The following is a 21,858-nucleotide window of genomic DNA, read 5'->3' as shown; positions in this document are numbered from 1 at the left end:
TTACGTTATTTGACGATTTTCTTTAAAGGTCCCTTACATTAAACAAACTATAAGGTGTTTTATTTATTGTTGTAAGCAAGGAGAGCGGGTAACTTCAGATATTAACATTAATTTTCAACTTAACTGTTTACACAACATGAAAAAAACGTTTTCTGTTGGGGCCTCTCATTAACAATTATATCAACAATTATCATATGAATCGAGAGCATTCATGAGTGGAAAATATTGATGGAAAAAAGTTGTAGGGGTTCGTTTTTATTATAAAATCTTTAATAACTTCTTTCAGGTCAATTTTTGGTATGGTTTCGGTACACTTATAATAAAGAACATTCTCTTTCACTTTCAAAAGAAAGTTCAGTATAGACTCTTTCAAAGTGTTGAAAGTAGACTACATTTACACTACATTCTGTTGAATTTATTAAGCTGCGGAGACTTTTGATATAGACTATAATTGGAGAAATCCCAAACTCTTTGAAAAACTGTCAAATCAACAGTTGTCCATTTTGCTTCCGATATTTTGAGAAGGTCATTTTTTAAATATCAAACATTTCCTTTTTTACATGGAATGGAGGAAAACACAAATATCTTTAGTAAATTGGTGCACTAAACTAGCATCTCACTCTAAAGATACTGCCAATTTCAGAAAAGCTCGCCGAATGGGCGTTTACACCAAACGCTGGTAGTAAATGGCGTAGGTGTTACGCTAGTTATCGGTGAGAGGTTAATTTGATCACGCTTGTAGTTTGGTCCGCCCTAAAGTAGTTTTCTATTGATCGTTACGGGTTAGTTACAAAAGCAAAATATCACTGGTATTTATTTCAAGATAGCTCTGATTCTGCATAATAAATACATTCATGTGCAGCATATACACTTAAATCTATGTAGATTATAAATGTATACATGTATTTATATAGCAACTCTCGACGAAATAACACAAAACTGCTACCGCAGATTTTGTCTCGTAGGTTTCATGTATTTATTTTAAATTGATGTACATGTATCCAGTCTTCGTAAAATGTCCACGAATGTCGGTCATGGAAAATATCGCATACTCGATGTTGTCTTTACACATTGAACTATAAGTAATATTCATCCATTTATTTATTTAAAACTACATGCAGTATCTTGTCGAAATGAACTGGAAGTTTTGTCCCTAGACTCGTGAACGTTTGGTAATACCTAGTACATGTATTAGTCAAAATAATTCGACGTTCAGATTGTTTTATATTTGTGACGGGCAATCTATGCGTCAAACTTGGAAGGACCAAAATAATGGAGGATAAATCACAGAACACAGTCATGTAAAGTTATGTATTGGTTTTATCGTTTGTGCATATTAGTGTGTCAGCACGGTAAACGTTAATCGTGTACAGTACATACATAGGTTTAAATCACCAGAAAATTCGTCATGTTGGATATTCTTTGATGATTTTTACACAAGTCAATGAGGAATTGAATCCCCTTTCGATGCATGTAAGTTTTATTTTAATTTATGGCCATTTCGTGAAATAATCGGCATTTAAACTTGTAGCATGTAAAGCGTCAGGCAGCGATGAAAATTTCATCGGAAATTGTTCAATTATTTTGGTCTTTCGAGTGTTTGACGCGAGTAGGGATATTGCCCATTTGAAAAAAATATCTCAGTATTTCCTAGGATCGGACTAATATGTGTAGTGCCCTTCTGTTTTAAAAAGCACATAGTTCTGTTGCAGCTTGTTGCAAATAATAGAACATTTGGCTCTTGTTACATAGAGAATGGAAATCTATGACCTTGCACACGATTTTGTAAAAAAAGTTTATTGCGCAGGCGCCACTCGATGCATTGCTATTCTAACTGATATTACTTTACATATTCTTTCAGGTTACTATAATACAATAGCACTAAGTCTAGTTCAGTAAGTCATTTCCTCTACACATGTGTATCGGACCACAACGCACGCTGAGTGCGACCGGGTGCAGTCTTTGCACTTTTTATTTTTAGACTGCTTAAAAAATTGCTAAATGGTGCAGATAAACACGCAGCCAATTTTCATTAAACATATATGCATTTCCTTTCCTGGGTATGAATTTACGCAACAATCGTCGGTAAAAAATACAAAGTGATGCGGTCATTATAACCGTATACCTCCATCTGAGTCTGATTACTACTTCCAGTCTTCCATTTTTACCGTTTTTCTCAAACTGTAGAATACCAAACCAAAGAATTAACATCGATAAGAAAAGATTCCATATGAAAAGATATACATTATTTATAGAAATCCGTCAAATAATTACTGCCTACTGAAGACATGTGGTATGCGATGTCATGAAAACTTTAAACAAAAAAAAAAGTAGAGATAAAAATAAGCTGTTAGTCGAACCCATCGACATAAATCTATTTGGAAGCTCTATGTCGACTTCAGTCTGGCATTACTGCAACTATGTACCCATGTTGTTTCTAGATTCCGAATTGTAGTAACCATTCATCGTGTGATCGCCCTTGTACTCGAGTGGTTAGTCGCTGACTTGAAATCACTGTAACCTGTCGGAGATGGGTTCGAGCCTTGCTACCGGCCATATCTCTTTATGTGAGAACGGTTGGCAGATTCTTACGGAGGACGGGAGCCTTGTACTGGTTCTTCCCAGGAGCGATGGTTGGGTAAACTGCCCCAAACTGTTGAAGAACTGTTGAAAACGGGCGTTAAACCCAAGAAAAAAAAAGAAGATTTTTCCGTCGTGAGCAAGTTTCTTGGCAAGGAAACTTACTTAGTCATGAATCCCGAATCAAGTTTTAATTCCCTATTATATAAAGAAGTTAAATGAAGGAGTCCAGCACTTATTTTTGTTTGGGCTTAAACGTTGCATCGTCACATTTATAGGTCATAATTATGGCGACTTTCCAGCTTTGATGGTAGGAAGACCCAAAGTGCCCCTTCATGCATTATTTCGTCACGAGCGGACACCTAGGTAGAACCACCGACTTTCCGTACGTAAGCCAGCTGAATGACTTCCTCACATGAAGAATTAAATGCCCCGAGTGAGACTCAAACCCACTTCGATAAGGGGGATGTGATTTGAAGTTGGCGACCTTAACCACTCCGCGTTTGATTTCATGTACAACGGCTACAGGACCGAAAGTTGAATCGATGATTAGGTGTAAATACATGTTCAATGTACAAAAATAAATGATTCCAGTTGATTCAATCGCATGCTTACTAGATTCTCAAACACATAAAACTTTATTACCTTTATAACTTGAGTTACGTATATAAACAGCGCATTTATGTTTAAATTAAATATTGTATTTTCAACATGAAAAGTCCATGACCTAGCGACAGAAATACACATGTTGTTTAGGACATGTGTAATTTTACATGTATAAAGACATCTTTTGATCTTAAAACTTATATGCACCCGCTGACTAACTTTGTAATTTGTAATGAGTGGTTTTTTTATGAATTTGTCACAAGGAAATGTTTATCAATTAAAGAAAATCTATTCTGTACCGTTCTGGATAGAGATTGTAAAAAATGTTTGACTTGAAACTGATTCTGAGACACGGCTAAAAACTGCAATATCATCAGTTTTTAAAAACCGTAAATACATTGCATGACTGACTTTTCAGTTTATGTGTTGTTTAGACAATTAACGGGAAAACCCCACATAATATTAAATCATATAAATGTACATAACTTATCTCGCGTCTTGGGCGGAGTTTATGTAAATGACTGTTACAAAATTAGCCACTCACGATAAGAAAATCGATATCAGTCAGTCACTCCATGTGTATGGTGCAAACATTGAATCGGCGCACTATTCTGAAATTGGCAGTAATTATCTGTAAAGATGAATTTGAATTTTTAGGTACCATCTCTTCAGTTTGAGGTGAAGTGTTATGGTAGCACCGTGGGTTCAAAACTTAAATTGCCGTGTCATTCGATTTGAATCGAAGATAGGTAACGCTAGAAATCTCTCAATATCAAAACAAAACGTTAAATCATACATTTATACGTATATATGCAAAATATGCTAAAGGGATGTTAAAATGCGACAGATATATAGCTGAATCTAGAGGCATCTTGTGGAGTCGAATCATAAAAATATGTCAAGAACTGGTTTCTAAAGATTGATAGAATAGGAGCATCTGAAAGTTGCAAGTTCTCTGTCAATATATTTTCAAACGTGTGTTTTTGTATGTTTTCTTTCATGCAAACATTTAAATATTTTGAGAAAACTCCTACTGTAACTACGAAGTCAGCTGTCCGCAGCCCGCGTCATGGTAAGTTGAAAATCTCTATTAATATGATGTAAATGAAGACTTTGTTACAGCCGCTTAAGCATAGCTTACACGCGTTAAGCCAATTTCTCACATCTGCGTCAGGCAGTCGAGTCTTTGGCTCAGTAGTTAGAGCATTGGACTGGCATCCGAGCGACCCAGGTTCGAACTGCGTCACAGGCAGTTGGGATGTTTCGTCATATAATGCTTAGAGCAGCATTATCTATTATCAGACCAAACCACGCACCGTCGTTGAATACAAACACTCTAAAGTACACCAATACAATGCGAATACTCGTATTTTGTTCTCTTTTATTTACAGATTGCCATCTGCTGCTGCTGAAGTAAAATTTCACATGTTACCTACCGGCTTCTTTCTTTCGGTAAGGTCTTCAAATTCCGTAATAGGTTTAAAGACCCACCACAAAATAGTGACCGCCTTCTAACTCCCACATGAACTTCGCGCAAACCATTCTGAAAATACAGCTATTCTACAAGATGACATGTGGATAATTTAGGCCTTCGTGAATTAATGTGTTTTCACAACCCTCAATGCAAACTTATTCAGTCAATCTCTTCTAGGTATAGTTTTATAAACATAGAATAATAACTGTCTTACACTGTAGAAACAAAATGCGGTCTAAACTTACTTTAATACATCAGTTACTCAGCATACTACTACATTAATTTGATAATATATTTAGACATTAAACAAATTGTCTTGGCTTTATATATGTCACTGTCAATCTGTAAGTAGATACTTGTTATTTCTTATTTTCTTCAAGCAAAGCATATATAATTTGCATCCTGGAAATACAAAAGAATACAGTTATTTTGTGGTGTGTCTTTAAAAGGTCTATAATAATTACAAGACCTGTGCTACTTCTGTTGTTTACGCGAACATTTTTATAAAAAGAACCCATGTGTCTGTAACGGGATTCGAATCCGGGTCGCTCTGGTGCTAGTCCAATGCTATAACAACTCAGCCAAAGAGTCGACACACTCGCGCAGCCATCAGATATTAATTCTAAACGTTCATGTTATGCGTAAGCGACCGTAACAATGCAGCAGAATAGTGAGACGTCCGTGCATGTCATTTGCGGTGCGCACGCGATTGACTCCGTAAATAAAATAACATTAAGGCTAAGCATTACGTATTGAGAAACAAAAACCAAACAATACCAAATCATAGAAAGAAAGAGTTGCTTAACATGAAAATTGAACAACATATCAAACATGTATATTACTTTACGAAACAAGTGTCAGTTTACTAATATAAACATTGAATTCCGGAAAAGGACTGCCTAAAGGGGCCCCACTTCCAGACAGTGAAACGCCTTTAAAACTCACCATTTTCAAAGAATTTTTACATATGTTCGTTTTGATGCATTCGCAACAGCGTGCGAGTGGTGAAATTTCACATAACAAGGTGGAACACAGTTTTCAGCAACTGTTTATCTTTATTTCTTTACAAATGGCATTCATTTTCAAAGGGAGACAACTTTTTCCGAATATTAAAAGGATCCGTCGAGAAAAAGTTGTCTCCCTTTGAAAAAATTATTTTTATATGTTTTCATTCTAGCTCCGTTTCTTCAAAAAATCACACATTTTAGGCATTTTTAAATACAAAATACTTTATATAGACAGAATGAAAAAAAGAAATCAATTTGATCTTTTACCACAATATATATATACACCATTATCTCATCTTAAGAAGCAATCAGAAAGTTAGTTAAGGACTAAGTGTAATGGCCATTCCCAGTGTTAAAGAAATATTTCAGCTGCAGCAACTGCTACTACTACGACTACTATTACTACTACAACTACCTACTACTACGACTAATATGGCTGCTACTACTACTACTACTAATACTGCTACAAGTACTACTACTACTACTACCTACTACTACTACCTACTACTACGAATACTACTACTGCTAATCCTACGACTACTACTACTGCTACTATTACGACTACGACTACTACTAATCCTACGACTACGACTACTTCCACTGCTACTACTACGACTACGACTACTACTACTGCTGCTACTACTACTAATCCTACGACTACTTCTACTGCTACTACTACAACTACAACTATGACTACGACTACTTCTACAGCTACTACTACGACTACTACTACTACTACTAATCCTACGACTACGACTACTTCTACTGCTACTACTACGACTACTACTACTGCTACTACTACGACTACGACTACTACTAATCCTACGACTACGACTACTTCTACAACTACGACTACGACTACGACTACTACTACTACTACGACTACTACTACTAATAATCCTACGACTACGACTACTTTTACTGCTACGACTACGACTACTACTACTGCGACTACGACTACTACTACTACTAATCCTACGGCTACGACTACTACTACTGCTACTACTACGACTACTACTACTGCTACTATTACTACTACTGCTACTACAACTATTACTACAAAAATTATTCGGGGCCTCCGTGGTCTAGTGGTTAAGGTTGCTGACTTTAAATTACTTGCCCCTCATCGATGTGGGTTTGAGCCTCACTCGAGGCGTTGAATTCTTCATGTGAGTAAGCCATCCAGCTGGCTTACGGAAGGTTGGTGGTTCTACCCAGGTGCCCGCTCGTGATAAAATAATGCACGGAGGGGCACCTGGGGTCCTACTACTATTGCTACGACTACTACTAATACTATGACTACTATTGCTACTACTACTACGACTACGATTATGAGTACAGCTACTACTACGGCTACTACTACTACGACTACTACTACTGCTACTACTACGACTTCTACTAATACGACTCTACTACAACGACAACGACTACTACTACTATTGCTACGACTACTACTAATACTATGACTACTACTGCTACTACTACTACGACTACTATTATGAGTACTGCTACTACTACGACTACTAATACGACTACTACTATTGCTACGACTACTACTACTACTAAAACTATGACTACTACTACTCCTACTACTACTACTACTACTACGACTGCTTCTACTGCTGCTACTACTACTACCACTACGACTACTACTAGTGCTACTACTACTATTACTACTACCTACTATTACCGACTACTGCTACTGCTACTACTGCTATGAGTACGACTACTACTATGAGTACGACTACTACTACAACTACTGCTACTATTGGTTTACTTCTTCTCTTACTACTAATGCTACATCTTCTAGATTTGCTTCTACTGCTGCTGCTACTTCTACTGATCCCATTACTGCTGCTACTGCTATTACTGCTGATGCTGCTACAACTACTGATCCTACTGCTGCTGCTTCTACTAGTACTGACTTCACTGCTGCAGCTGCTTCTACTGATTCCAATTCTGCTACTGCGGATCCTACTGCTGCTGCTACAACTACTGATCCTACTGATGCTGCTACTACTACTATTGACTCCACTGCTGCTGCTACTACTACTACTACTGATCCCACTGCTTCTGCGTCAACTACTGATCCCACTGCTGCTGCTAATACTACTGATCCCCCTGCTGCTACTGCTAGTACTACTGATCCTACTGCTGCTACTACTGATCCCACTGCTGCTGCTACTAATACTGATCATACTGCTGCTGCTAATACTACTGATCCCACTGCTGCTGCTACTGCTACTACTGATTCCACTGCTACTACTGCTATTAGCTACTGATCCAACTGCTGCTGCTACTGCTACTATTGATCCCACTGCTGCTGCCAGGGCTTTTTCAGGGGGTTTTGGGAAAAAGGCCCCTGGTCAAATTGGGAATTTCTAACGCGGTAAATTGTCAAAATTGGGAAAATGTATCGACAAAAATCAAATGATTTCTTAACATATAATTATCAAGTTTTACTGGAAGACATTCAAATGAATTACAAATATAAAGTGTCCCCTTGAGAAATTTTGAGAATTGATTCTTTTTAGGACTGTTTTCCAATATTGCCTAAAACAAAAAAAACAACAACAAAAATACAGTAACTCTTCATTTGTTATCTTTAAAGCTTTTATTTACAGTTTGTTTTCACCACAGTCGTAACTGAATTTTCCAAAAAGTAGAGTGGCAAAGTGGGTGTTTGTTCGAGTGGAAAACTGGGTCGCGAAAATGTGTGACAATTGATTTTAATGATGTAAGAACTATCTGTCAGCATGTTTTGGGTACTTTATTCAATTAATATTGATCTTTTCTTGCATTTTAAGAGTTTTTTGCGTGCAAATCATACATTTATTTAGCAAAATCTTGTATTTAATTTTTGCCGAGGTTGCAGACGTCATGTTACTAAAAATAGAAACGAGTTGGTTTTTCCAACATTTTGTTTGATTTTCTTGGGAAACAAAACTTACTATGCAAGAATTATCTTTGAATAACAAAAAATAATTGATTTCAGTTGGGAAATCTTTCTTTTGATTGAGATTTTTTTGCTCCAGATTGGGAAAAATGGAGCATATTTGGCATTGGGAATGGGACCGAATATCGGCCCCGTGAGACAGGTTGAAAAAGCCCTGGCTGCTACTACCACTGATCCCGCTACTGCTTCTACTAATGATCCTAGTGCTGCTGCTGCTACTACTATTGATCCCACTACTGTTGCTACTACCACTGATCCCACTACTGCTTCTAGTACTGATCCTACTGCTGCTGCTGCTACTACTGATCCCACTACTGTTGCTACTACCGCTGATCCCACTACTGCTTCTAGTACAGATCCCACTGCTGCTGCTGCTACTACTGATCCAACTACTGCTACTACTTCTAATCCCACTGCTGCTAATGCTACTAATACTGATCCTACTGCTGCTGCTGCTACTGATCCCACTACTGGTAGTACTATAGTTACTGATCCCACTGCTGCTGCTGCTACTACTGATCCAACTACTGCTACTACTTCTAATCCCACTGCTGCTAATGCTACTAATACTTATCCTACTGCTGCTGCTGCTACTGATCCCACTACTGGTAGTACTATAGTTACTGATCCCACTGCTGCTGCTACTACTATTGATCCCACTACTGCTTCTAGTACTGATCCCACTGCTGCTGCTGCTACTACTGATCCCACTACTGTTGCTACCACCACTGATCTCACTACTACTTCTAGTACTGATCCCACTGCTGCTGCTGCTACTACTGATCCCACTACTGTTGCTACTACCACTGATCCCACTACTACTTCTAGAACTGATCCCACTGCTGCTGCTGTTACTACTGATTCCAATACTGCTACTACTTCTAATCCCACTGCTGCTAATGCTACTTATACTGATCCTACTGCTGCTGCTGCTACTGATCCCACTACTGGTAGTACTATAGTCTACTGATCACACTGCTGCTGCTACTACTACTGATCCCACTACTGCTACTACTACTGATCCCACTGCTGCTGCTACTACTGATCCCACTACTACTGACCCCACTGCTGCTGCTACTACTACTACTGACCCCACTGCTGCTGCTACTACTACTAGTGATACCACTGCTGCTGCTGCTGCTACTACTGATCCCACTGCTACTGCTACTGATCACACTGCCGCTACTACTACTACTACTACTGATTCCACTTCTGCTGCTACTACTACTGATCACACTGCTGCTACTCCTACTACTACTGATTCTACTACTGCTGCTACTGCTACTACTGTTTCTACAGTTACTACTCATACTACTAATGTTACTGCTGCTGTTGCTCCTACTGCTGCTACTACTGTTCCTACCATTACTACTACTACTACTTCTTCTAAAGTTACTACTGCTGCTGGTTTTACTGCTGCTACTAGTGCTGCTACTACTGCTGTTACTGTTGCTACTACCGCTGCTACTGCTGCTACTACTATTGCTGCTACTGCTGCTACGGCTGCTGCTAATACTGCTCAAAGCCCGCCCGCTTACCTCAGAAGGCAGAGCGTTGGTCTACGGATTGCGGGGTCGTGAGTTCTATCCTCGGGCGTATGTTCTCCGTGTCTATATAATAAACGACATTGTGTCTGAAATCACTAGTCCTCCAACTGTGATTCATATGGGGAAGTTGGCATTTACTTACGGAGAACATGTTTGTACCGGAACAGAATCAAGAAACACCTGTTCAATATATATATCTTACACTGTACATAACTCACTGCAAGTAGTTTACGTAAAGATGCTGCATATCCCAGTATATATGGTTCATTTTTAAGTGATTCTGCTACTACTTTTACAACAACTACTACTACTGTTGATGCTGTTATTGCTGCCACTACTACAGCTGCTACTGCTACTGTTACAATTGATTGCTATTACTGTTTCTGCTACTATTGGGATGGGTAACAAATTTTAATCAAACTGCTAAGATAAACAAGAGCTGTCAGTGGACAGCGCGCTCGACTACTCTCAGTGCTTGATAGTATAATATTTTATAAGCATTGAGTATAACTTTAACATTACTATAAGCATATTCTAAGTCGAAAACGGGGCCATAATTCAGTCAAAATGCTTGATAGAGTTGCCTCCTCCTTTTTACAGACTGGGGTTATAAGGGTAAACATGTATGCAAAATATGAAAGCAATATCTCAATGGACTTTGAAAATATTTGGGGTGGTACGCAAACTTTAACATTTATTCTAAGTAGAAAAGGGGCCATAATTCAGTCAAAATGTTTAATAGAGTTGCCTCCTCCTTTTTACAGACTTGGGTCATGATAGTAAACCATAATGCAAAATATGAAAGCAATATCTCAATGGACTTTGAAAATATTTGGGGTGGTACGCAAACTTTAACAATTATTCTAAGTCGAAAACGGGCCATAATTTAGTAAAAATGCTTGACAGAGTTGCCTCCTCCTTTTAACAGACTTGGGTCATGATGGTAAACAAGGATGCAAAATATGAAAGTAATATCTCAATGGACTTTGAAAATATTTGGGGTGGTACGCAAACTTTTACATTTATTCTAAGTCGAAAAGGGGCCATAATTCAGTCAAAATGCTTGATAGAGTTGCCTCCTCTTTTTTTACAGACTGGGGTCATGATGGTAAACAAGTATGCAAAATATGAAAGCAATATCTCAATGGACTTTGAAAATATTTGGGGTGGTACGCAAACTTTAACATTTGTGTGACGCTCACGCTCACGCTAACGCTCACGCTCACGCTGACGCCTGGGCGAGTAGGATAGCTCCCCTATTCTTCAAATAGTCGAGCTAAAAAGGGGCATAATTTTGTAAAAAATTAAATAGAGGTTATGGAACCTTTACACTGCATGTCAGATCATTACAGTTAACAAGCATGTGAAGTTTCAAAAGATTCCAGTCAGTGGGTACTTAGATTTCAGCTTTAAAATACTGTATATACTAAACTTTAAGCAAAAATTTCTAAGTCAAAAAGGGGAATAATTTTGTAAAATTGCAAAACAGAGTTATTGCACCTGTGCACTGTGTGTCAGATTATGACAATAACCTAGCGTGTGAAGTTTCAATGCATTCCCGCCAGTGGGTGCTGAGATTCCAGCTTACAAGCAAAACTTTAACCAAAGATTTCTAAGTCGTAAAAGGGGAATAATTCTATGAAAATGCTTACAAAGTTATGGAACCTGCATGTCAGATCAAGAGTAAACAAGTATGTGTCTTGTGAAGATCCAAAGTATCCCATTGTACTGAGATTAAAGAATATATGCAAAACTTTATCTAAAAAGTCGAAAAAGGGGCATAATTCTGCGAAAATGTAAATAGAGTTATGGAACCTAAGCACTGCATGTCAGATCATGACAGTTAACAAGTATGTGAAGTTTCAAAGCATTTCTATAACTTGGTACTGAGATTAAAGGTTACATGCAAAATTTTACCTAAATACTTCTGAGTCGAAAAAGGGGCATAATTCTGCAAAAATGCAAATAGAGTTATGGAACCTGAGCACTGCATATTAGATCATGACAGTGAACAAGTATATGAAGTTTCAAAGCATTCCCTTTAGTGGGTACTGAGATTAAAGTTTACATGCAAAACTTTACCAAAATATTTCTAAGTCAAAAAAGGGGCATAATTCTGCAATAAATGCAAACAGATTTATGGAACCTGTGCACTGCATGTCAGATCATGACAGTGAATTTGTATGTGAAGTTTCAATACATTCTCAATGGAGGATAGACTGAGATTCAAACTTACATGCAAAACTTGACCAAAGGTTTCGACAAGATGTATGACGGACGGACGGACAGACGGACGGACGGACGAACAGACAAGGTGGGGATTTCATGCTCTCGTCCCCACTGTCACCACAACCTTCAGGGAGCTTAAACACATATGTCATTAACATACACAAAAACTGAGAGTAACTGTGCACAATTTCGGGACAGTGCTCAATTAACTGATTAATTAAATTAATAAAACATTTTTCACAAAGATGGCCCCTTTTAACATGACGGGGCTCAATTCTACCAAACTGTTAAAATATTAGATCAAGTTTAGAATATAATAAATAAAAGCAAAGAAAATAACTTACTTGATTATAAATCCGTGTACAAGAACATCCATTTTTTATCCAAGAATGTCATCCAATGTTTATTACATTAGCACGCGCGACTGTCACTATTTCTAATAATAATGTACATGTGTATATACATGTTACACATATGTCATATGTCAGTGTGTGGTGTAATGAGTTATAGTATTTTGAATGACTAATGTTTATATACATTGACACTATCAGTCTGAGTTTATTTAGTAACTTAACTATCAACTTCTGTTTCAAACACAAACCACAAGCTATCCTCCGTAACTCGGAAATTCTGAGATGAGTGTATATATTGTTTAACGTGTTCAAACTCTGTTTTTGGTTCTATCTTACACCAGCCTATTATTACTGTGACTTTGTGTGAAAGTTTCTCCACTACCTTAATGAGATCACGCAATGTTGAAGCAGACATGTTTACCTGCGACAAAGAAACATGTTTGATATTTCCCATTTCAGGAGGCAGCGACATTTCACCTAGATTGATAACCCGCAACACCACGTGTTCCACTTGACTATTAACTTTCAATTGTGACACTTCAGGTATCCACCACAATTCTAACTTCCTTAGATCTGAATGCTGGCAAAAATCCAGACTGAAACTACACGACTCGTCGTGCTCGGCACACGATAACCGCCCCAATCTAATCTCCGTCATTGTTTTTCTGTTTATAATATAATTCAGAAAGTCATTCAGCACATCGTGGCTCATCTCGAAACCTGAGATATAAATTGTTTGTAACAGAGAATTATTCTGTAATGTTTGCAACATTTCACGGCTCCAAGAATCACTAACAAACGATATAACAGTGAGACATTTCGTTGACTTGTTTAACAGTACAGGAAATGTCGCGTTTTCAAATAGACCCTCGTAGTATATATTATTGATGTTGGACGGATCAACTAGATCACAACAATCAATAATTTCACGTAAACTACGACCACGCCGTGTGTTGATATTTATTGACGCCATGTTGCTTTTATTGTCCACTGAGAGCTGCGTTAAATGGTTAAAGTATTTTTCTTCTTTACAATCATAGCTAAAGAAAAAATCTTGGCAGCAAATTTTGAGTTCCTTATCGCTCGTGTTTTCTTTCATACAAGAAATGTACATGTCTTGTATGTCTTTCAGAGGGTGCTTCATGTACTCGTAGTAATCAGGCTTAGTTCTGTATTCGCTCGTTCTCTTATCTTCACTGATTACTGACATGAAATTGCGAGATATTGAAGAAATGATTTCTGCATTCATTCCACTGATGAAAACAAGCACTGTCGACATGTCAAGAATACTTTGTAAACTTTTGCATTCCTTCAGAACGATTTCTTTGACATCACTTTCATTTTGACAGCTAATGTACAATGCACAGAAAAATTCCTGTATTGTTTTGTGCGAGAATGAAAGTTTAGAAATTTGTTCTGTTAATGTTTTTTCTGTACTTTGTGTTAACAGTCCCGAGGCAAGACTTAATTTCAAATCATTTGGTGACAGATACTTATCAGCCACTGACTTATTGAAAACAAGTATGCTCTGTTTTGTTTCACTGAATAATGTTTTAAATGCTAATTTTCCTAAAGCTTTCAGATATGTGCAGTATTTAGTACAATGTTTATTTTCACTGAAGCATTTTGGGATATCACTCTGTGATGGTTCGCACGTTAGTTCCACTTCCGGATGTTTGCTTATCGTTCTTGACAGCAGGAGTTCAATAATGCTTGCATATAGTCCACACTTTGACTGTCCTAGTGGTTTATTGTCACACCATAAACAAATGAGATACATCGTAAGAAGGGGGACGGATTCCAGATCCTCGAGTTTATTTTCTTTGATTTTTTCATTCAATTGTTTGGCCAGGATTTTTGCTTCAGCAACATCGAGATTCTTCATTTTTGAAATCGCCCTTTCCTCTAATGTCTGTGCAGACTCGGAGTTGAGTTTTACTAGTTCTACTTTCTTATCTATTTCACTAGTTTTAAGATTCAACACACCTAATTTCCAAGGTCTTGTCGTGGTAAGGATTACACACTTTTCACGTGCATTACGATGAGGGATCTTTTTTGGCACTTTTGCACATTTATTTTCGGGATGGATCCATTCGTCAATACCATCCAGTATTACAAGATATCGTTCGCGATGCATAATTTCCTGTATAGATTCTATTGTCAATGCGAAAGGCCGAGACAAATTTTGCATAATTTGTTTCACTATCAAATCATCAATGCTGCAATCATCAGAAGAATCTCGCAATAACACAAGAAACAAAAACTCAAAACCACGCATAGCCTTTATCACATCTTCTTTGAAGTACTTTGTGTATTCATTTTCGGGACAATGAGCCTGGCACCACGTGACTGCAAGATATTTTGAAAATGCAGTTTTCCCATATCCAGCATCAGCGGTTAAATATATTTCTGAACTTTTTTCAGACTTGAATACGTCCGACAACGATTTGACTGGATTTTTAGTCTCTTCCCCAGCTGGTGTTTTGTTTTTCTTTTCAATGATATTCATTTCAGGCAAAATATAAAAATCTACAAGTGGAGTATCTTGTTCCTCAAATAGCGGTGACAGTGGTATTGTACTGTATCTTGTTCTGTAGAAGGTAGCCAACTCGTCTTTCAGCTCTGAAATATAGAGAAAAACACGTCAAACATTTGCAGTACTAAAATTCAAGCTAACACAGCTCATCAAAATATTATCATTATTCAATGCTGTAATCTGATTATATGAAAACTGAATGAAAGCGACCTAACAAATTAAGCTATTAACTACTTCTTTCTTCTTAAATGAAAATTAATCCCTGATTTATGAACAAATTATTGACCATTTATCCTGTCACTTGCAGTATTTTCGTCCCGATATCATGGTGCCGTATATCTTTCTTGATATACCGTCAGTTGATCATGTGACCAGTGATATACGGTCAGTTGATCATATGACCTTATAATCGATATTGTTGTCATAAGAAATGTTGCAACGAAACCATTATCATTGTGTTGGAAATGTCCGAACTAAGAAAATGAGTGGTCAAATAACGAGTTTTTATTCAAAAACGAAGAAGTTATTGCGATTTTGCCGGTAATCACGTCATTATATAAGTGACAGTATAATTGAAAAGGTGTTCTTAAATGATGATGCTCCTAAAATAGACCAGAATACAAGAAATGAAGCGCTGAATTTCAGAATAATCATGTGGGGAGGGGATTTATGACCCACTTTCCCCATACCCCCGGTCCAATAGCTGGTCGGTACGTTTCTATTCAGCCTATTCAACAAAAACCTCTACTTGTAAATGGCTTACATCAACAAAAATACACATCAAATCGTTTGGTGAATAAAGACAAATATTTGTCATAGTAAGGGTTCGGTTGGATCCTCATCAATGATTAAACTGGCTGGATCCGCGCATGGTATTCAATACATGTTATTCTGGGCTAGAAGTCACAAGTATAAAAATAAAACTGAAAATTAACTTCTAACATCATGTAAGAAAACACTTACTGAATGTACCTCGGGCAATAGTTTTAACTATTGACTTACAAGCCATTCAGTAAATATGCTATACTGATATTGGAAAATTCTCCTCATACATCTGAAGTGAAGCGGTGTGAAATTTACATCAAATATTCACCCTGCACACGATAAAAAAACAAAAATGCAATGGTTATAGATGATGCAACAAGTATATGTCATCTGTGTTTGACACATGCCCCTGTACAGTAATCGAACGATAATTTGATATTTGTAAACAAACTCAGTTGACCTTATTATTTACCAGTTTAGGTAAATCACCCATAGACGATATGGATTAGTACCTCAAAACTGAGACTCGACGAACGAAGTACTGTATTAGCGCAATGGGTTAGGCCGCTAGGTATGACACCCGAGGTCCGGAGTTCGATACTGGGCTGAAGTATACATTTTACCTTTTTTCAGCATAGATACAATACCGGTTTTCATCTGGCTTTAAAAATAATACGGTAATACAGCATACACGGGTTCATTGTGAACGTCCAATTTTTACCGATGGAATGTAAATACATTACCCCAACATTATACACTAACATACCATTCCATAGCTAGAAATGGCGAACATTGAATAAAGCTTCTGATGAGCGATTTCATTATTCTGAAAATGACACAAATGATGACTCTGCAACAGATACAGCGGACGAACCGGAAATGAAATCAGTTTTACTGATTAAAATTTCAAAGATATTAAAACAAGTTAAAACAAAATAGAAAAAAATTGATAAAAAAGAAATAAACGTAATAAGATAAAAAGAAAAAAGACAAACCGAGAATCAAAATGAAATAAAACAAACATAAAGCAGGGCTCCATTAAACTTTTCCTTAGAAAATAAACGTTCTGCGAGTTTCGAACTTGTGCTAATTTCGCACTGAATTTGAAAATCGACAGCTTAGCCACCTGAGCTATTTCGCCAATCAAGTAAATTTTGATTTCTATTTGACAAGTATCACATGAATTCCTATCTAATTTACCATGATATCTGACCAACCTAAATTATCTGTCTTAGACTCGCCCAACATTTTCGCGCCATTTTTATTTTTTATTATCGTTCGCCGACTGTACATGCATTACGAAATAATAAACAAAGATTAAAAGTAGGCTTAACTTAAAAATAATCGGACAGTCTTGAAAGTTTTAATATTCCAAAATACAAGATGAAATAAAATAATCCCACATATCTATTTCACAAATGTGATGTTATCCAAGTGTCATTTCAATTTGATAGAAACAGTAGGAGTTGAGTTCATAATGTTTCTGATGCAACTGTAATATTTCAAAGTTCATAAAACTTTAACTCCTGAAAAAATATCTACATTCAGTTGCATAGAGACTGCAGGAGGTGGGAGGTACCAAGTTACTTTCAGTTGCATAGAGATTGCAGGGGGGTAGGGGCGAGTACGTGGGGGGGGGGGGGGGGGCGAGTACAAATTGTTGTGACGCTAGTATAGCATGTTGTAATTCAAACGAGCCGTAATAAAAAAAACATAATCCGAATACTTCCCGATAATGTGCGCTTATCCACTTGTTGTCAATTATGTACACCAAGTTACATTTCAGAAGTACAAAGACTATAGGGAGTGTTGATTACACAACGCTGATATGTAGCTGTTATATTTCCAAAGCTTAAAAGTCCATTAGGATAAACTCCAGAGAAAACAACTACATTTTGTTTCATTTTGACTGGATCATAACTGTATAGGTTAAGTACTAATAAAGATATGATGGACGGACAAACGGACGAACAGTTATTGAAAATAAGTCTCCCGTATCTTCGGCACATGTGGCATAAAACGCAGTACATTATACCAGGGATCGTGGACTCAAGTCCCGCTGGGGCAACGACGATGTGTTCTCGTGACACCAGTACTGCGGATTTAAGAGTGGTTCAAAATTTAATAAACTTGAAGCTTTTCATAACAATCGAGCTAAAATAATTCAGCGTAAACCAAAAGCATAACCAAGAAAATGCAAAATGTAAACTTTGTATGAGTTGTTATCTATTTAGCCTGAAGCAGCCGACATTTCATTGACACGTTTTTATCCAAAGCAAGAGCCTTTATTTTCCTTATACTTACATAAAACGAAGAATTAGACGAATCTGAAAGGAATCTACATACCTTTGAATTCTTTTATGCCGTTGTAATTAATATTTTATCAATATTTTCTCTCATCTAGGACTATACCGGCACACTGACCTACGCTGCAGTCAGCGTCTAATGAAATAAACATTAGTTTTATAAATAGCGCTGTCTGCAAAGTGTCAAAATCTAGACATAGAATCAAAGCGCTGACAGCACATAAAGGTTGAAACCCGCAAACCACTCCGCTGTAACAGTTCAAGTTACTTACATGAAACAGTATAATATTCAAACATACTAGAAATTCTGCTCTGACTAAAACCATCAAGTGTCTTTAAACACACTGACAAGTTGGGTAAGGCAACTCTACATCGGCGGCTTAATTAAAATTTACAATAATGATACCAATGAGAAATACAGTGACTGTTTCAATCACAATTATTAAGTCAAGACGTCAAACGGCATAGTGGCGTGTTGGAAAAGAAACCGATTGATAACGGGCAAATATTTAATGAATGTCAATGATGTACTTAAAAATCCTTGGTAACGTGTTAGAATCGAAATAATATATCTCATTTAGTGATTTGCTCTTGAACAAATCATTGTTTGTCGTTCAGATGCGTATTATTATATCACTTGGGCTGCACCCTCGTGATATAATTTCTTCGCATCTGAATTCCAAACAATGATTAATTCAACGCCAAATCACTGGATGAGATATATTATTTCTTAAGTAAATTATCAATAATTATTTTTTCTGACGTCATAATTAACTTACGGCAGAGCGTTAGACGGCATAGCGGCGCGCTGGGAAAGAAATGAATATATTTCAGGCACATATTTAACGAATATCGTCAAGGACGTACATTATAATCTTCGATAACTTGTTAGAACAGAAATAATATATCTTAAACTGTGATTTGCTCATGAATAAAGTCATTGTTTGTCGTTTAGGCCTAGATGCATATTATTATAGGCTACGCCCTCGCCGGCGATATATTTCCTTCGCATCTAAACTCCAGACAATAATTTTATTCAATGACAAATCAGTGTTTGGGATATATTACTTTTTAATTCAAATTTAACAGTTAAAGGCACTGGCTTCCAGATCGTTAGACAATAACAAAAAAGAAAAAAAAATAGATATCTGAAAATAAATGCTATATTTCTTATTAACAAATGAATGAAGTATTGCCTTGCAATACAAAGTCCCCTACTGAAAGGCACCTAATTTTCTCTACTGCAGTATAACATAATGAACTGATATCTGTCAATAATGTATAAACAATATTGTACTATATATACAATATGTTATAACAACACACTTGGATTAAAATGTGCATATATAAAAACCCACAGTTGTTTTCCTGTTGAAATGTTTTTGCTGATTATAAAAAAGTTATCATATAAGTTTTTTATAGTACCAACAAAAGGAAATTAATCTTAAAAAAAAATCTATATAATATAAGTCCACAAGAAACGCTTTACCAGGTATAGATAGGTCAAATTACACCTAAAAATTGGATGTAACATGCATGTTGTACCACAGAAAAGTGGTCTCGATTTTTCTCTACGGCCAATAATAAAAAAGTTACAATAAAATCTATCTATAGTAACAACAAAGGGACATAATTCTAAAAATAGGGTGCCTCATGGTGGTGAACATTTGGTACAAGTTACATCAAAATCCCTCAATGCATGAAGAAGAAATGCTCCGGACAAAGTCATTCTTGAATTTGAACTTTGACCTCTAAATATGACTTTGACCTTAGACCTAGGGACCTGGTTCTTGCGCATGACAATCCGTCTTATGTTGGTGAACATTTGTGCCAAGTTACATCAAACTCCCTCCATGCATGAAGAAGAAATGCTCCAGACAAAGTCATTCTTGTGTCTGACCTTTGGTCTCTAAGTGTGACCTTGACATTAGACCCTGGGCTTGGGTTTTGCGCATAACATGTTGTCTCATCCAGGGGAATATTTGTGCCAACTGATGTCTAAATCTTGTTTTGCATGACAAAGTTAAAGACTGGACAGGAAAAAAATCCTACTGACCTTTGATCTCAAAGTGTGACCTTGACCTTTAAGCTAGGGTACTGGGTTTGTGCATGACACGTCATCTCATCATGGGAAACATTTATGCCAAGCAATATTGTAATACCTTGACGGATGACAGAGTTCTGGATCGGACAGGAAAAAAACTTTATTGACCTCTGACCTCCAATTGTGACCTTGACCTTAGAGCTAAGGGTCCGGGATTTGCGCATGACACGTCAGCTTATCATGGGGAACATTTGTGCCAAGTAATATTAAAATCCCTTAATGAATGTCAGAGTTATGGACCGGGCACGAAACAGACCCTGTTCATGCTATGTTAACATTTGACTGCTAAGTGTGACCTTGACCTTTGAGTTAGGGGTCTGAAAGTTGTGCAAGACACATCGTCTTATTATGAGGTACATTTGTGCCAAGTAATATTGAAATCCCTTCATGGACGGCAGAGTTATGGACCGGACAGGAAAAAAGCCCTGTTGACTTTTGACCTCCAATTGTGACATTGACCTTTAAGCTAGGGTTCTAGGTTTTGCGCATGACACGTCGTCTCATTATGGGGAACATTTGTGCCAGGTAATATTAAAATCCCTTCATGGATGGGAGAGTTATGGACCGGACATAAAAAAAAACCCTGTTAACCTTTGACCTCCAATTGTGACCTTGACATTTGAGCTACGGGTCCGGGTTTTGCACATGACATATCGTCTCATCATGGGGAACATTTGTGTCAAGTAATATTAAAATCCCTTCATAGATGGGAGAGTTATGGACCGGACAAAAAAAGAGCCCTGTCGACCTTTGACCTCCAATTGTGACCTTGATCTTTGAGCTAGGGGTCCGGGTTTTGCGCATGACACGTTGTCTCATGATGGGGAACAATTCTGCCAAGTAATATTAAAATCCCTTCATGGATGACAGAGTTATGGACCGGACACGAAATTGCGGACGGACGGACGGACGGAATGACGGAAAAGCGCATTCCTATAGTCCCCGAAACTGGTTTTCAACCAGTAGGGGACTAATAAGAATGCTTTGAAACTTGGTTACTGACAGACTACTAGTATATGTTACGCAAACAGATGGAAATAAATTGTTTTTACTACTTTTACGATGAAAATTGAGAAGCGTTTTTAGCGCTTTACTCTGATATTAACGAAGAATTTTAACTGGATCCGTCCTTTGCACCTGTGGCGACACCGAGACTACTAACGTGTCGTAAATATCAATTCGTGAAAAGTTTTTTTCTCCAATACTCCATGTTTATTGGCAGTAACCAATCTTCTCAATGGAAACGACAGGCTCTCATCTCGTAACCTTGATGTTCAGCGTATTATACTCGAAACAAAAAAGTCTTAATATTTCGAAAAGTTTTAATACTTCCTGCACTGCCCCGTGACTATATAATCGGTTCAAGCAACACTCCGTTTTATTATATAAAATTAA

The 21,858-nt window shown here is 37.2% G+C and overlaps 1 protein-coding gene across 1 annotated transcript; it reads left to right on the top strand.

Moving 5' to 3' along the window:
- The first annotated feature begins 2,530 nt into the window (after positions 1 to 2,530).
- LOC128548826 (uncharacterized) lies at positions 2,531 to 9,457 on the top strand. Its single transcript, XM_053524329.1, has 3 exons — positions 2,531 to 2,638; positions 8,766 to 9,416; positions 9,452 to 9,457. The coding sequence occupies exons 1-3, from the start codon at positions 2,531 to 2,533 to the stop codon at positions 9,455 to 9,457; spliced, it is 765 nt and encodes a 254-aa protein (XP_053380304.1).
- The last annotated feature ends 12,401 nt before the right edge of the window (positions 9,458 to 21,858 follow it).

This window comes from Mercenaria mercenaria, chromosome 15 (genome assembly GCF_021730395.1).
Source record: "Mercenaria mercenaria strain notata chromosome 15, MADL_Memer_1, whole genome shotgun sequence".
NCBI classification, from domain to species: Eukaryota; Metazoa; Mollusca; class Bivalvia; order Venerida; family Veneridae; genus Mercenaria; species Mercenaria mercenaria.
Note: the sequence above shows the minus strand (reverse complement) of the source record. Positions and strands in the feature narration are given on the sequence as shown.

Bases quoted from the DNA above. Each gene is read 5' to 3' on its own strand.
- LOC128548826 (XM_053524329.1), top strand. From the start codon at position 2,531: ATGGGTTCGAGCCTTGCTACCGGCCATATCTCTTTATGTGAGAACGGT. The intron at 2,639-8,765 runs GTAAACTGCCCC...CCCGTGAGACAG, and splicing joins TTCCCAGGAGCGATGGTTGG to GTTGAAAAAGCCCTGGCTGC.